At 47.3% G+C, this 18,011-nt stretch overlaps 1 protein-coding gene across 7 annotated transcripts in view; it reads right to left on the minus strand.

The window, feature by feature from the left end:
- frmd4a (FERM domain containing 4A) overlaps window positions 1-18,011 on the minus strand; it is a 395,474-nt gene that overhangs the window by 87,469 nt on the left and 289,994 nt on the right. For all 7 annotated transcript variants that reach the window (XM_078235965.1, XM_078235964.1, XM_078235961.1 and 4 more), the window contains 2 exons: window positions 17,808-17,865; window positions 14,267-14,353 (listed from right to left, as the gene is read on the minus strand). In XM_078235965.1, coding sequence (XP_078092091.1) covers window positions 14,267-14,353; window positions 17,808-17,865 — 145 coding nt within the window. The remainder of the gene's footprint in view (window positions 1-14,266; window positions 14,354-17,807; window positions 17,866-18,011) is intronic.

The following is an 18,011-nucleotide window of genomic DNA, read 5'->3' on the forward strand; positions in this document are numbered from 1 at the left end:
CACTGGCTCCTTCCTTATCTGCAAATCGCGTGTCTGGTGTTCGATCCCTGCCGGCTATCCGAGAACACGGGCAAAAACCTGGAGAAGATGAAACTGGACCAGTCACCTCCTGAAAAGAGAAACTGTTCATGTTTCATTCAGCAACCACCCCTGTGAAAGTATCGGGGCTGGCAGCATTCATCTGGGCTTACATTCTCAGATCCAACAGCCTAAACTGCACATCCAGCATTTTATTTCAGATTCTGTATCACATGCAGCATTAGTAAAAAAATTATTCCGCACCGCAGCCTCACAGCGCCAGGGACCCGGGTTCGATTCGCGGCCTCAGGTCACTGTCTGTGTGGAGTCTGCACGTTCTCCCCGTGTCTGCGTGGGTTTCCTCCGGGTGCTCCGGTTTCCTCCCACCCTCCAAAGGTGTGCAGGTTAGGTGGATTGGCCGTGTTAAATTGCCCCACAGTGTCATGGGGATTAGCTGGGCAAATGCATGGGGTTATGGGGATAGTGCCTGGGTGGGATTTGTGGTTGGTGCAGACTCGATGGGCCGAATGGCCTCCTTCTGCACTGCAGGATTCTATGATTCCTCTTACTTACTGACACCACAGAGTAAAATGACTAAACACACAGACTTTAATTCTCATTCTCAGATGCTTACTGGCCTGCTGTTGATTTTCACTGGTGTATTCCCCGCAGTATCTAATCATCCCCACCTATATTTCTCCCTATGATCCCTCTTTGTTCTGCTCCCAGCGAGATGTTCATGCAGCTGTGTTTGTGAAGGAATTAATCGACAAAACCATTAACTCTTCTACCCCCCATGCCATCACCATCAGAAGTCAACTGCAAGGCGGGCACTCCACCTTCAAGTAAAACCGGGATTTAATCACGAGAGCTGGCCTGTTAATTAATCAATGGTGAACTCAGCTTTCATGAAGTAAATGCAGAAAGTTCTGGAAAGGCGTAGCTGACATCTGACAGTGGTTGGCTACCTGCTATCTTGTTTATTTGATGCGTCACACCGGCATTCCACTCTTCATTGTGGATCTCCGGTCAGTCTTGGCTTCCTGGGCTCCTCGAAAGGCTGATCCCGAATCAGCGGGCCTCGTCCTTTTAAGTTTGGGTGGTGCAAGAATCTGAGAAATATGCGACGGTGACATTATCTGTTTCCTGCGCTGTTTCCCTCGGTCCCATAACCTCGGGGGAGGTGTGTGTACAGATACGCTGATTCATTCATAGCAGCGTAAACACTTGTCTGACTGTGCCAGGGAAAGCCGCATCGATGTGAAGATTGCTGATTCCATCAGCTCAAAAATATTTAATATTTCATGAAGGAAAGGGCTAAGGGCAGACAGCAAAAAGCAATGAGGGAGCATGCAGCTTGAAGAGCGGGCTGACAATTTTATTAAAATGGAAGGAAGTGTTTCTGCTGTAGACAGAAACCATTCCCGGGAAAATACTGTGAAGGAGAGAACTGCAAGAGGCACTGGATTTAAAAATATTGCCACTTATCTCTTTGCGCACGCTGGTGTAAAGGACATTGTCTTGTGATGTGATAAAACAGGAGGGAATCTAACCAATTACCATCGCTGAATCCCCCACTATTAACATCCTGGAGATTACCATTGACCAGAAACTGAACTGGACCAGCTAGCTCGCCGAGTAAATACTGTGGCGACAAGATTAGGTCAGAGGCTGGGAATCTTGCGGTGAATAACTCACCTCCTGACTCCCCAAAGTCTGTCCACCATCTACAAGGCACAAGTCAGGAGTGTGATGGAATACTCCCCACTTGCCTGGATGAACACACAAGAATCTTGATACCATCCAGGACAAAGCAGCCTCATTTGACCCACATCCCATCCGTCACCTTCAACATTCACTCCCTCAACCATCAACACACAGTGGCAGCGGTGTGTATTAGCTAGAAGATGCATTGCAGCAACTTGCCCAGGCTCCATTGACAGGACTTTCAAACTCACAACCGTAACCATCTAGAAGGACAAGGGCAGCAGATACATGGGAACATCTCCACCTACAAGTTCCCCTTCAAGCCACTCACTGTCCTGACTTGGAAATATATCGCCGTTTCTTCACTGTCACTGGGTCAGAATCCTGGAACGCCCTCCCTAACAGCACTGTGGGTGTACCTACACTACATGGACTGCAGCAGTTCAAGACAGCAGCTCACCATCACCTTCTCAAGGGTAACTAGGAATTGGCAATATGCTGATCTAAGCAGCGACTCTCGGATCCCGTGAGTGGATAAAAAATTGCTTACATTCCACAGAAACAGGCCATTCGGCCTAACTGGCCCACGTTGCTGCTTACATTCCACTCTTACAACACCAGGTTAAAGTCCAACAGGTTTATTTGGAATCAAACTTTTGGAGCACTGCTCCTTCATCAGGTGAGTCGCGCTCCGAAAGCTCGTGATACCAAATAAATTTGTTGGACTTTAACCTGGTGTTGTGAGACTTCTCACTGTGTCCACCCCAGTCCAACGCCGGCATCTCCACATCATACATTCCACTCTGTCCTCCCATCTCGTTTCATCTCACCCAGTCAGCTTTATCCTCTATTCCTTTCACTTTTATATGTTTCTCCAGCCTCTATACCAGTCGCCTCAACTACTCCCTGTAGCAGTGAGTCCCACATTCTCACCACTCTCTGGGTAACAAAGTTCCTCCTGAATTCCCAGTTTGTTCACGATAGACCCATCTGGCTCCACGTTTTTGCAATATTATTAAAGCTTCAGCAATTGGTTGGACTTGGTGAAGCTAATCGCCCATTGAGGAAGGAGAGAAAACCTGGGACAAGAATCCAAAGTTGCCGCAGTCACCTCATTTCATTTATTAAAGGCAAAATACTGCGGATGCTGGAATCTGAAACCAAAAGAGAAAATGCTGGAAAATCTCAGCAGGTCTGGCAGCATCCGTAAGGAGAGAAAAGAGCTGATGTTTCGAGTCTAGATTACCCTTTGTCAAAGCTAAAAGCTCAGCTTTGACAAAGGGTCATCTGGACTCGAAACGTCAGTTCTTTTCTCTCCTTACAGATGCTGCCCAGACCCGCTGAGATTTTCCAGCATTTTCTCTTTTGGCCTCATTTCATTTTGTATTCTGTAAATTAAGCAGAAATTATGGGCGGCACGGTAACACAGTGGTTAGCACTGCTGCTTCACAGCTCCAGGGACCTGGGTTCGATTCCCGGCTTGGGTCACTGTCTGTGTGGAATTTGCACATTCTCCTCGTGTCTGCGTGGGCTTCCTCCGGGTGCTCCGGTTTCCTCCCACAGTCCAAAGATGTGCGGGTTAGGTTGATTGGCCATGCTGAAAAATTGCCCCTTCGTGTCCTGAGATGTGTAGATTAGAGGGATTAGTGGGTAAAATATGTAGGAATATGGGGATAGGGCCTGGGTGGGATTGTGGTTGGTGCAGACTTGATGGGCCGAATGGCCTCTTTCTGTACTGTAGGGTTTCTATGATTCTATGATGATTCAGAACTGTATTTGGCAACATATTGTAATTATCTGTGAATCGAAATGATCATAATTGTGCAATCCTTCTATTATTTTATACTTTATTTTCTTTTAGGAGATTGTGAACTGAGACCTGAGCTGGAGTATTGTGTACAGTGCTGGGTATCACACTATAGGAAGGATGTGAGTGAATTGGAGAGAGTGCAGAAGAGGTTTACAAGAATGGTTCCAGGGATGAGAAACTTCAGTTCTGAGGATAGATTGGAGAGGGTGGGACTGTTCTCCTTGGAGAGAAAGAGAGAAGAGGAAATTTGATAGAGATGTTCAAAATCATGAGGGAGCTGGACAGAGTAGATAGAGAGAAACTGTTCCTGCTCGTAAAAGAATTGAGGACGAGAGGGCGCAGATTTAAAGTGATTTGCAAAAGAAGCAAATCTGACGCGAGGAAAAACTTTCTCACACAGCGAGTGGTTCAGGCTGGACTGCACTGCCTGGATCTGTGGTGGAGGCAGGTTTGATCGAGGCATTCACAAGAGCATTAGACAATTATCTGAATACACACAATGTGCAGGGGTACAGGGGAAAGGTAGGGGAATGGCACTCGTTTGGAGAGCCAGTGCAGATATGATGGGCCAAATGGCCTCCTTCTGCACTGTAATAATTCTGTTATTTCGCTAATGACTGTCTATAACAACGTCATGAATTATGATTAAGGGCCTCACTCGGGCGAGACCAGAAATTCCCGCCCGAGGTCAACGGAGATTTCCGCCGTCAGAACCTCGCCCGCTCCGATTCCGTGACGAGCGAGGTGACAGAGTTCCGGCCTACGTGTTTTACTTGTATTGCCATCATATTGCTGTTTGATGATGTTTCAAGAAACCAATTCTCTCTCTATTTCTCTATCTCCCTCGTCCATCAGTCCAAACACTCTTCAGGCAACTGTTCAAACCAGGCTCCATTATCCGATCTGTACTTGGTGACATTTTCCTCTGTGATTATCAACAGGTCTCTTTATTCTCACTTGCAGACTGGCCTGTCAATTATTCCAACCCCCCGTTCACCACTTGATGTCGCCTCTCTTGCTTGCTCTCCATTTGTTGATCAACTTCATTTGCTCCCTTTAGTGCAGGCCAGTCTTTGGAAGGAAGACATGCATTTATATAGCACCTTCCATAACCACAGCACACCCCAAAGCTTTACAGCGAATGAAGTGTAGGCACTGCTGGAACGTAGGATACATGGCAGAGGACAGGCACGGAGCAAGCTCCCTCAAACAGCCATGTGATAATGACCAGTGTCTGCGTGGGTTTCCTCCGGGTGCTCCGGTTTCCTCCCACAGTCCAAAGATGTGCGGGTTAGATTGATTGGCCATGCTAAAATTGCCGCTTAGTATCCTGAGATGCATAGGTTAGAGGGATTAGTGGGTAAAATATGTAGGGATATGGGGGTAGGGCCTAGGTGGGATTGTGGGTGGTTAAGACTCGATGGGCCGAATGGCCTCTTTCTGCACTGTAGGGTTCTATGAACGTTCGAAGGTCATCTGCTTTTGTGATGTTGATTGAGGGATAAATATTGGACAGGATTCCAGGCAGAACGCTCCTTCTCCTCTTCAAAATACTTCCATGGGATCTTTAATGTCCATCTTGACTGAACATCGCATCCAGAAGACAGCATCCCCAACAGTGCAGCATTCCCTCAGCAATTCCCAGGAGTGTCAGCCCACGTGTTTGCACTCAGGTTTCTAGAGCAGGACTTGAACCCATAACCTTCAAAATTAGAGGTGGAAGTGCTACAAATAAAGCTATGGTCAACACCTGGTCAGTTTGTTAACTGCCACAGAATCCTTACAGTGCAGAAAGAGAACATTCGGCCCATCGAATCTGCACTGACTCTCCAAAACAGCATCTTACCCAGATCAACAATGACCACCTCCCCCCCCCCCCCCACCTCCCTATAATCCCACACATTTCCCATGGCTAATCGCCCTAACCTACACATCTTGGTACACTAAGCGGCAATTTAGCATGGTCAAACCCCCTAATCTCCACATCTTGGGACACTAAGGGGAAATTTAGCATGGCCAATTCACCTAACCTGCACATCTTTGGACTGTTGGAGGAAACCAGAGCACCCGGAGGAAACCCACGCAGACACGGGGAGAATGTGCAAACTCCAAACAGACAGCGACCCAAGCTGGGAATTGAACCTGGATCCCTGGCACTGTGAGGCAGCAATGCTAACCACTGTGCCCCTGTGCCGCCCTGTTTGTGGCCCATTCTGTTCTGTCCCTGTGCTTACAGAGCTGTGAGAAGCCCTTGGATACTGTTGCTACAGCAAGTTCTCCACATCTCCTCACGGCATCAGGGGAGTGGATCACAGCTGCGAAATTTAAAAAAATTAGACTGCACTATATAGCCGTGTGGCTTCCGGCTTCAATCTCTTTCTCAGAATCAGTCTTAACGCACAGAAACATGTGTTCCACATCATGTATGATGTAATGAGTGTCTCAATGTGCTTAAAAACATACATAGCAACCAACAAAACAGATGTAAGTAAACACTGCTGTCTGTGATGCACATGCAGCGCAATGCTGAGAATTATCCGAGTTACATTTGAAAGGAACATCATTTAAATGGACTCAGAAGTGGAATCTTCATCAGGAGGGAAAAGGCAATATTCAAAATTGATTCACTTTTCCTCTGCTTTGTCATTGGCTAAATTAACTTTTTTATTTGCTCAGGGCGTGTGAATGTCACTAGTTCAGCATTTATTGCCCATTCCTAATTGCCCTCGAGAAGGTGGCGGTGAGTTGCCAACTTGAGTCGGTACAGTCCGTGTGGTGTAGTGTAATAACTCCACGGAGTGGAAGTCCGTCACCAAGTTACTTTATTTACACCATACATCTGTACACAGCCAGCTCCCCAGTTGCTCCCTGCTGAATGCAGGCTGAGAGTCTGACACACCTGCTTTAAATAGGGAGCATGAGGCTCCCTGATTTAACCAACAATTGAGCCTCATCAGGCGGTACATACTCCAGCAAGCCAACCTCATTAGCCTGGCTGAAGTCATCACATGTAGGTATACCCACTGTGCTGTTAGGGACAGAGTTATAGAAGTCATAGAGGTTTACAACATGGAAACAGGCCCTTTGGCCCAACTTGTCCATGCCACCCTTACTTTTTATTTTAACACCCCTAAAATAATCCCAATTGCCCGCATTTGGCCCATATCCCTCTATACCCATCGTACCCATGTAACTATCTAAATGCTTTTTAAAAGATAAAATTGTACCCGCCTCTACTACTACCTCTGGCAGCTTGTTCCAGACACTCACCACCCTCTGTGTGAAAAAATTGCCCCTCTGGACACTTTTGTATCTCTCCCCTTAAACCTATGCCCTCTAGTTTTAGACTCCCCTACCTTTGGGAAAAGATATTAACTATCTACCTTGTCTATGCCCCTCATTATTTTATAGACCTCTATAAGGTCATCCCTCAGCCTCCTACGCTCCAGAGAAAAAAGTCCCAGTCTATTCAGCCTCTCCTTTTAACTCAATCCATCAAGTCCCGGTAGCATCCTAGTAAATCTTTTCTACACTCTTTCTAGTTTAATAATATCCTTTCTATAATAGGGTGACCAGAATTGCACACAGTATTCCAAGTGTGGCCTTACCAATGTCTTGTACAACTTCAACAAGACGTCCCAACCCCCGTATTCAATGTTCTGACCGATGAAACCAAGCATGCCGAATGCCTTCTTCACCACTCCGTCCACCTGTGACTCCACTTTCAAGGAGCTATGAACATGTACCCCTAGGTCTCTTTGTATTGTAACTCTCTAGGGTTCTAGGGTTTTGACCCAGCGACAGTGAAGGAATGGCCAAGTCAGGATGGTGAATGCCTTGGAGGGGAACGTCCAGGTGGGGCTGTTCCCTTGCAATTGCTACCCTTGTCCTTCTAGGTGGTAGAGGTTGCGGGTTTGGAAGTTGATGGAGTCTCAGTGAGTTGCTGTATATTGCAGCTGGGACACACTGCTGCCACTGTGCGTCAGCGATGGAGGGAGTGAATGTTTGAGATGGTGAATGGGATGCCAATCAAGTGGGCTGCTTTGTCCTGGATGGTGTTGAGCTTCTCGAGTGTTGTTGGGTACCCGCGGGCATGGTGCTGAACTGGGAAGGTGTCAGGTTTGATTCTTCGATAATTACTTGGGGCAACGACTTGGGTTTGATGGGTTCCATGCTACCCGGGCTAAGGAGAAGAGAACAGTCGGCCAGTGTTGGTGCTGCTAACCTAACGTGTTGGAAAATGGAGTGACTTGGGAGGGAACCAGCAAGCGGTGCTCCCATTGTTGAACAGCTCACTGCCACCCTTCCATCTTCTGTGCTCCTGTGTGAAGAATGTTGTGAATTGAGCAGCAAAGATGATCTGCTGCTTAATAAATTCTCATCAAAGGGAATGTCAGGGACAGTAAATACAGAGAAACTCCTTATCACATTGCAGACACGAACAGCTGCTTAACCCTCACGATGGATTAATGACTACGAGAGATTCATTCAATAGTTCAATTTGTGGTTACAGTCACTGAATTCCGAAACTTATTCAACCCAGAAAGTGATCTGTGACATTTTTGCACAAATACAAGGGCTTATATTTCATAATTCTATGCAAATTGAGGTAGACAGATGCATCCTTTATTAAGATACTAATTGTATGCAAGTTGTGTGAGTGACAGGAGTTACCAGAATATCCCACAGGCTGAATTTCAGGAATGAAGGGTGAATTCACTACCGTGGGTATGTAGCAGGATCGTAAGGATGTTTACAGGCCCAAGGCAGGATATTTTGTGACTATTTTCCTTCCTACTTTTAACCACCAAACCTGTGATTCCCAACCTGTTATTTGTCCTGGCACACCTCTATATTATAAAAGAGACACACCTCCTATTCTCTCGGTCCCCTTCCCTGACTGGGAACTTCGGGTTTAACTTCTCTCCCTGTCTCTGTCGCTTCTCCCAGGGATTTTGCACCTCTTTTGAGTTTTTGCTTTATGGGGCGGGCGCCAGGTCTTTGTGATGTCCAGGTCAATACTTACCCAACAATTGTCATCACTAAAGAAGGATTGTCAGCTCATTATCACCTTGCTGTGTGTGGGAGCATGCTGTGTGTGAATTGGCTGCTGCGTTTCCTACAACCGAGACCACACTTCAAAAGAGCTTTGGGGCGCACCATGGTCATGAAAGGTGCTACCTAAATGCAAGTCTTTCCTTCCCCTTACTGCTTCCAACAATAATTGACAGACAGAGAAACAGAACAGGGACAAGAAAAGCCTCGAGCCGCCCAAATGACAGGACAAAGTCTCCCATCATTCTGTACCGAGCGGTGGGAAACATTCATCGCTCCCAGTTTCCGTGAAGCTGGATGCACAGCGAGCTGCCGTTTGAACCCTCCCCCCCGGCCTTTTCCATCGAGGAATTCAATCCCCAGTGGAAATGTCCTCAGTCCTGAAGAAGTGAGATCCCTTCCTGTTTGCCGATCACATGTCGCAGTGCACAGCCCAGCCTCAATTTCTCCAGGAAGCAGACACTCTAATGGATACAAGATGTTCCCTTGGCAGCAGCACGGATTCCCCAGGGAGCCTGCACTGCACATGGATTGTCCTGCACAGATTCAGAGCTGACTTTAGAATCACTTCCCTCCCCGGGGACACAATTCAACTGACAGCCCTTTGGATGCATTAGGATTTTATGTTTTTAACACTGTAACTGCTTGCAAACTCCAAGTTCTAGCTGTAAACTGTTAATTGTTGTCCCCGGGGTAAGCCCCGCCATTCTAATTCACAATGATTGCTGGGCGGAAGCTCTGCTGTCCAGCTAATAGAGTGGGATCCCCCACTCTAACAAACAACTCCCACAGCATTAAACCTCCCCCTCGTCAAATAAGTGAGATCCTGGAAAATGTGGATAATTTTCTGTATCTCCAGAGCCTCCTCTTGACGAAGTATCATTGAATCCCTACAGTGCAGAAGGAGGCCATTTGGCCCATCGAGACTGCAACAACTCATATTTACCCCACTAATCCCCCTAACCTGCATATCTTTTGACACTAAGGGACAATTTAGCATGGCCAATCCACCTAGCCTGCACATCTTGGGACTGTGGGAGGAAACCAGAGCACCTTGAAGAAACCAACGCAGACACAGGGCACAACCTCAGGCGAAAGGGACGATCCTTTAAAACAGAGATGAGGAGGAATTTCTTCAGCCAGAGAGTGGCGAATCTGTGGAATTCTTTGCCGCAGAAGAGGCCGGGTCATTGAGTGTCTTTAAGACAAAGATAGATAGGGTCTTGATTAATAAGGGGATCAGGGGTTATGTGGAAAATGCAGGAGAATGGGGATGAGAAAAATATCAGCCATGATTGAGTGGCGGAGCAGACTCGATGGGCCGAGTGGCCTAATTCTGCTCCTACGTCTTATGGTCTTATGATCTAACATGCAAACTCCACACTGTCACCCAAGGCTGGAATTGAACCCGGGTTCCTGGCGCTGTGAGGCAGCAGTGCCACCTTGCTGCCCAGGCAGAACATAAGACAGTGAAAGTCATCATCGCTTCCAATGTGCCAGTTCAGCCTTTGGCTGGTTACGGGCAGGAGTACGTCAGAGCCGGAATCTCAAAGTTGAGACTAAGGGTGTGTTATACTGGGCAGCAATGACCCCTGTGCTCCTTTATGCTTCTCAAACTTGGACAACATACAACAGCACCTCCGAGCACTGGAGAAATAGCAGCAGTGATGCCTTCACACGACCCTCTCAATCCAGTGGCAGGAAAGGCAGGGCACCAGCAACATCCTCGCTCAAGCCAATGTGCCCGGCATCAAGGTGCCAATCACTCAAAACCAGCTCTGCTGGGCAGGACACGTCGTTTGTGCCCAGCACCAGACTCCTGAACCAACTGCTCCACTTAGAACTCCATCATGGCAGGAGATTCCCAGGAGGAGGACGGAAATAAAGAAAAAAGAACAAAGAAAAGTACGGCACAGGAAGAGGCCCTTCGGCCCTCCAAGCCTGTGCTGTTCATGATGCCCAAACAAAACTAAAGAAGAGAACCTTCTGCCCTTACCCGGTCCGTATCACTCTAATCCCTCCCTATTCATGGACCCATCCAGGTGCCTAGTAAATGTTGCTAATGTGCTGCTTCCACCACCTCCTCTGGCAGCGCGTTCCAGGCACCCACCACTCTCTGTGTGAAAAACTCCCCCCGCACATCTCCCTTAAACTTTCCCCCTCTCATCTTGAACCCGTGCCCCCCCCCCCCGTGTAATTGACACTTCCACCCTGGGAAAAAGCCTGACTATCCTCCCTGTCTCTGCCTCTCAAATCTGCCAATCTTACCTGGTTTGGCCTACAAGTGACTCCAGACCCACAGCAATGTGGTTGACTCTGAATGGAGCCACTCAGTTCAAGGGCAATTAGGGATGGGCAATGGATGCTGGCCTTGCCACTGACACCCCATCCCAGGGATTGTAATAAATCTCCTCCGGTCTCACAATGCCCCACGATAGCTGCACTCAAATCACTCTGGCCTCTTCAGCATCCTGATTTTAATCACGAATGATTCTCCCGATGAGAAACGAAGTGCTTCCTCCAGCGGAAAAACCGAAGTGTAACCCTCTGACGTTGGAAGAGATACCCGGGGGGGAGGTGGGCAGGAACAACCACTCTTTGGTGGCAATGGAATCCCTAACGGGAAACACGCCAGCAAGCCCGGCTTCACATTGATCGGGGCATCATTTTTAAAGGGTGCCTCTATCTCAGAATGCAGTGATCGCCCCCCCCCCCTCCTCCCCCACTCCCTCCCCACTGACACTGTAACTCCCTGCTCACAAGGGGAGCTCCCCCAACCCTTCCCCATAGAGGGGCAACCTTCCCCCCCCACCCCCCCATCACGAAATGTTGGGTCACTACCTCCCCCACACCACACAGGCATGAGGGTGGTCCGAACCCCCCCCCCAGTTAAAGGACTCAACCCAACTGCAACGAGAGAGACTCCTATGTGGGGCAGCAAAGGCCCCGGCTCATCAGAGCACCACTCACCCACCAGCAGTGCCAACCTGGCACAGGCCCCTACCACCCTGCCAAATCCACCCTGACAGTGACACCCTGCTGAAATAAACACTCGAAGCTCCTCCTTATAGACCCATTGGAGGATAATTTCTGAGTTGTGCCAGCCTCTCCCATGGCTAAATACAACTCGAGTAGAGGAATGCTATAATGCTTAAAGAGGTTGAAAATGACCCACTATGAAAAAAGAGCAGTCAGATTGTGCACCTGGTCTTTCCAGGAAGGTCTTCAGATCAAAGAGAAAGCCTGTTGAAACAAAACTGTGGCTAGAAACCACAGAAGCTCAAAAGAGGAAGTACTTTAGGCTTAATCGAGCATGAACTGATTGTATCAACACTGAAATCATTCAGAGCGATGAGCAGGAGAAATAAGTGGGTTTACAGGGATAGAGCCTGGGTGAGATTGCTGTCAGTGCAGGCTCGATGGGCTGAATGGCCACCTTCTGCACTGTAGGGATTCTATGATCTGATAGGAGCCGTCCGTTGAAGCAGTTCAGAGAGGCCAGGCAACACCTGCGGCTCCTTCAGGGTAGAAACAGGATTCCCCCTCGTGAAAGTGACATCTCCTGCCCATCAATGTACTTTAAAGAGTTCTGGTAACACCCTTGAGGGATTCCCCCTCTGTAGCCTGGCAGCAGCAGAGGGGCACAAAACTCACTTCCTTGCCCCCAACCCCCGAGTCCATGGCACCCGACCCACATTTGTCATGACCAGGAGAGATTGGCGCCTGCTAGACTTCCCGCTGGAGGGATTGGGAACATTCCGGGACGTCGACTATTCACCTCACAAACAGCCACCAACATCCAGTAACAAAAGTAAATTCACAATGATCAAAAAATCTCACACACACTGGCCGGACTTCTCCAGCCAGTTCACGCCCCAACGCTGCTGCCAGCAAGGACGGAGAATTTGGCGCTCAGCCGAATCTCCATTCACTGCAGCGGGACTGGAGAATCTCGCTGGCGTGAGCAGCCGGAAAATTCTGCTATTGCTGTTTCACCGAATGCACAAGATAGGTTAATGAACTCACTTATATGTCAGGTGTAAGGAAAAAGGAACTGGAGTGGACCATTCAGCCCATTTGAGTATTATTATCTGCTGTTCAATAAAATCATGGCTGATCTTCTACCTGAGCTCCAGGTCCACACTCTATCACCCCATCCCTTCATTGTCTTTAATATCCTCATTGATCGAGCATGCACAGCGGCAGAGAATTCCAAAGATTCACAACTCAATGAGTGAAGAAATTTCTCATCGCTGTCCTAAATGACTGACCCCTTATTCCGATACTGTGGCCCCTGTGTTTCGATGCCCAAGCCAAGGAAAATATTTTTCCAGCATCGACTCTGTCAAGCCCCTTAAGAAGTGCAGATGTGAGCACTGAAATCACATGTCCACCAAGGGTGCCTATTACTCATTTTTTTATTTGCTAATACGTTTGCCACATCTGGACGTGCGATCAGCCACATGTGGCTGCTGGCTTATTGAACAACTGTAAGTAGAAGCAGGGAGTTTCCCATATGTTCCAGTAATTATAATCCCCTTTTCTGGAACTTTGTTCCAGTTTGTTGAATGACTCAAAGAAAGAACAAAATGAAGATCCATGTGCTTGGCTGGGAAGTAAATCCTGGCTTGCTCAAGCGATGACACCGCGGCGACTTAGCAATAAATTCCGGATAGATTTGTCACCACACACATCTGTATCGCCCAGGAGCACCTCCTGTGCTAAAGTGATCAAAGTTGAACAACACCACATCCTGAACACAGGCCAGAGACTATAGGAAGTGCATTTGACTCTGCAGCCTATTTCTGGGGCGTTACACATCATGCGTAAATTTGCAGCAAATATCTCTGTAACAGGTCAACATCAGTGTTACAAATAAACCAATCTTGCATGCACTATTAACACACTTCGATAGAAGATACTAACACTACGCTCCTGTGATTTACAACCATCTGTCATCCAGTGTATCAATAAGGATTTATAGCCCAAACAGAGCATTGCACTAAAATGTGTACAAGTTACCACCACTCCAGACACTGTTGGCACTTGTTCTACCTGCAGTAACCTTTTGTTCTGTAAGCTGCACCGAGCTGTCCGGGATCTAAACAATGCTGCAACCTCTACCACCCTAGAAGGACAGGAGCAGCAGACGCACAGCAACACCACTCCCTGCAAGCTCCCTCTTCAAGCCATTCATCATGCTGACCTGGAAATATATCGCCGTTCCTTCACTGTCGCTGGGTCAAAATCCTGGCGCCCCCCCTCCCTAACAGCACTGTGGGTGCACCTACACTACAGGGACTGCAGCGGCTCAAGAAGGTTCATCATCACCTTGTCAAGGGCTATTAGGGATGGGCAATAAATGCTGGCCTAGCAGCCACGCCCACATCCCATGAATGAATTTTAAAAATGTCCTGGATTTCATGAGGCTTTCTTCAGCGTGGTTTGAACACTCAAGGGAGAGCAGATCAGCACTGACGTCTCTGTAACTCCACTCACCAAACTGCGGCATTCACAATTAAAATCATTTACATAATGAAGTTCATAATATTCATTAGAAAAATGTATAATGGCAATGAATATGTATTCAATGAATTTGCATATTATTATTAACATACATAATGACTAAACGAGTCTCTACAATTGACAGCATCGCGCAGGTGTTTTGCCACTCACCTTTCTGGGCTTCACTTTATCGTGGTGATCATACTGAAATATTCCTTTGTAACTCAGTCCCAACCACCAGGGGATCCCCTGCTTGTCCTGTCAAATAAATATAACTTCTCAGCATTCAACACGACACAAAGAAAGTCTGGGAAAAACTGGGGGCGACCGGAGCACATTGCGCCAAATGGAATTAAGTAGGCATGGCGCTAAATGAGGCAACTTCTCCAGCTTAATCAAACACTGAACCTCACCACATCGGCAAGTTTCACGTTGGAACATTTTTTAGATTAATTCCCGTCAACACTTCTGACTTTCCTCAATAATGTTGTGAAGTTACATATGTAAGGTTAAAAATGTGGTGTTTGACGAATATAAAGAGTGTAAAATACTAAAGGGGAAACAATAGGGCAGGGTCCCTTTAAAAGCTGATTGTGTCAGTCCCTGAAAAAAAAAACTGTTTTTGGGTTCAATGCTGAAATGTTTAAATTGCAGAGAGCAGGATGCAACATTTGTATCAAAGCCTAGAATCAGTGTTCCAACCTAACCAAAACAGGCTTTTGAATTGGACCAAAGAATTTAAAGCAAGCACGCAGAGACACAGAACCAATGGAATTCAGATGTGGGGGTTGTTGACAGCCTCAAGCCACTCAGATTGTAGGAATACTGTGAGATAATTCCAGGCGAATAAACCCAGACAAGGGGGGTAAGTGGCAGAGCGGGCTTGCCACCTCTTAAATCAGAAGGAGGGAAAGGCGAGGCTCTCATGTAAATGCTGCAGTTTTCTTGTATGTCTTCATAGAACCACCATCAGAATAGAGAGAGAGAGCGACCAACCCAGACAGTGTTCCAGACGTGAGCATCATTGAAGAAAGGGCATATTTCCAAAGATGCCTGTTTTATTTCACTTGAGAGTGACTAAATTCTGCAATGGTTCATTTCACTATTCCTGAATGAGTCTTGTAGCATTCGAACAGCATTCTACTGGGATTTTATTCAGTTTGTTAATTGTTTTAAGAAGGTTGTCACCAGTTAAAAAATAAAGTTCTGTTAATTGTTCATGATAGAGAGTGTCAGATCCCGCTTTAATTTACCAAAACCAGTAACTTCCTACTACCTCACACACACCCGCACAAGATTACAAGGCGAGGTATATCGCCTTCAGTGGTTCCAAAATCGCGCAGAGGGGAAAATCACCTCTGTGTCGTAACAACAATAAAAAGCAGAAAATGTTAGAAATACTCAGCAGTTTAAGAAGTGTCTATGGGGAGAGAAACCAAGTTAAAGGGTAGAATCTTCCAGGCCAGCCACTAGTGGGAAGCCTGGCGGCTGGGGAACTTCCTTTGGCGTGTGGCCAAAAATCAGTTCCTTGATGGCAGCACGAACTTCAGGAATTGGGTTCTTCCGACTTTAAAGGTGGGGTCGAGCTTTCTGATGGACAATATCGGGAAGCCCTGCTTCACAATTTAGCAGATGCTCATTAAAAGGCCACCTCGCGGGAATTAGGTTCCCGCTCCAAATTAAGTTCCTCACCAACAGGAAATGAGAATGTTTACTGCACAGAAGTGGTGTTCACCTGGTCAGATAGACTTCCTTCATGAGTAACGATGCGTCTTTGCTGCATTGTCCTGTTTGGGGATTGTCCGATGAGGCGATGAGGGAAGGGCCTGGGAAGGTCAAAAATGGGGCGATCGGGGTCTCGGGGGATAGATTGTGGGGGAAGGAGGTCCGGAGATCACTGGGCCCTGAGGAGAAAGCGTCCCAGTCAGAAGGAGGCTTCAGATGGGCGTGCGCCCTCACTGTCCCAACCGAGATTGAACTGAGTTCAATGTTGGGTTTCCACTCCAATCTGTTATCCACCCACCAGCCTAATAATTGAGGCTGGGTGGGAAAAGACCCTTAAGTGACCTTCGAAGGACATTAATTGGGGAAGTGCAGCAGTCCCCCCCGCTCCCCCCCCCCCTGTAAATTTGTGATCAGGTCGGGGGTGGGGGGGGGGGGGGGGGAGAGAATCCCGTCCTTGCCATGTTACACCCCCCCCCACCTCAGAACCCACCAGGGGAGGGGAGCGATAAATTCTGGCCACAGAATATCACAACGCAAGAAGCCATTCAGCCCATTGAGTCTGTGCCAGCTCTTTCAAAGAACAATCCAGTTAATTCCACTCCCCGCCCTTTCCCCATATCTCATTTAAGTATTTATCTAACTGTCTTTTTGAAAGCTACAACTAACTCTATTTCCACCGTCCTATCAGACAGAGCATTTCCAAATCCCAAACATCTGCTGCATAAAAAAGATTTCTTGTGTACATCTCTAATTCATTCGCCAATCACCGTGAATGTGATATCTTCTGCTTATTAACCCTTTAACCAATGGAAACATTCTCTCCTGAGTTACTCTATGTAAATCCTTAATCATTTTAAACTCCTCCATCAAATCTCCTCTTCACCTTCTCTGCTCCAAGGAGGACAATCCCAGCTTCTCCAATCTATCCACGGAACTCTAACCCCCTCATCCCTGGAATCATTCTAGTCAATCAATTCTGCATTTTCTCCTTCACATACTCCCTAAAGCCCAGAATTGGACTCAGAATTCCTGCCGGGGCTGGCCTGGCGTTTTATTTAGTACACAATTAAATGTTTGCATCATTTTAGACGATGTTCTCTGGGGCAGGGGGTTGTGGATTCAATCTTCACTCATTGGAAACTCCCCAGACACTCCCATTCTGAGAAAATCAGGATACTTGCTGCTTGATCCGGTCAGCAAGACTGTCATCGTAATCAGCAAATAATAACCTTCTGTTTCAAATAACACATTCCGGGAAAATCCCCCCTCCCCCTTTTCCTGTTCTTCTCCAATACTGCAACATAAATAAACAATTAATCGTTGCATATCCCACGATAAGTTCCACCTCTACACTCCCTAGGGCAGCACGGTGGCACAGTGGTTAGCACCGCTGCCTCACAGTGCCAGGGACCCGGGTTTAATTCCGGCCTTGGATCACTGACTGTGCGGAGTCTGCACGTTCTCCCCGTGTCTGCGTGGGTTTCCTCCGGGTGTTCTGGTTTCCTCCCACACTCCAAAGTGCGGGTTAGGCGGTTTGGCCATGCTAAATTGCCCCTTAGTGTCAGGGTGATTAGCTGGGGTAAATTTATGGGGATAGGGGAATAGGAAAAGGCTGTTGTCGGTGTCGTTTTGATGGGCTGAATGGCCTCCTTCTGCACTGTAGGGATTCAGTTCGCACTTAGGGTGAAGGTTCACAGTTCCAGGTCTAGGTGTCTGAATGCACAAATAGTAGAACAAAGAAACTGGGAAATAAACAGGAAAGCAGCAGAGTTGATGAAGAGGTGTTGAAGGGTTGGAGGAGGTTACAGAGATAGGGAGGGTGAAACCGGGAATTTGAAGAGTAGGATGAGAATTATACTTCTGGGTGTGTTGAGGAACCGGAAGTCAATGTGGATCAGCGATCACAGCCGTGTCTCTCTGACAATATCAACGCAAAGAGGAGGAATGTCATTTTAAAGTGAAGCACAAACAGAAACGAGATGTTTACCTTCACTGCGTAATAGTGCACCCCATAGGTTGGAAGAGATTCTGCAATGCTCATGTAACTGGGAAAAGAGCAGAAATGGAAAGGATGTTAGAATCTTTCCTCGGTGGCGCTCCAGAAACATCAAAATGTTTAGACAGTGAATTTGTCAAACCCACAAGAAAAGCTGCAGAACAAGCAATAGAACTAAAGTGAAAACAAGGGGAA

Source organism: Mustelus asterias, chromosome 19 (genome assembly GCF_964213995.1).
Source record: "Mustelus asterias chromosome 19, sMusAst1.hap1.1, whole genome shotgun sequence".
Lineage (NCBI taxonomy): Eukaryota > Metazoa > Chordata > Chondrichthyes > Carcharhiniformes > Triakidae > Mustelus > Mustelus asterias.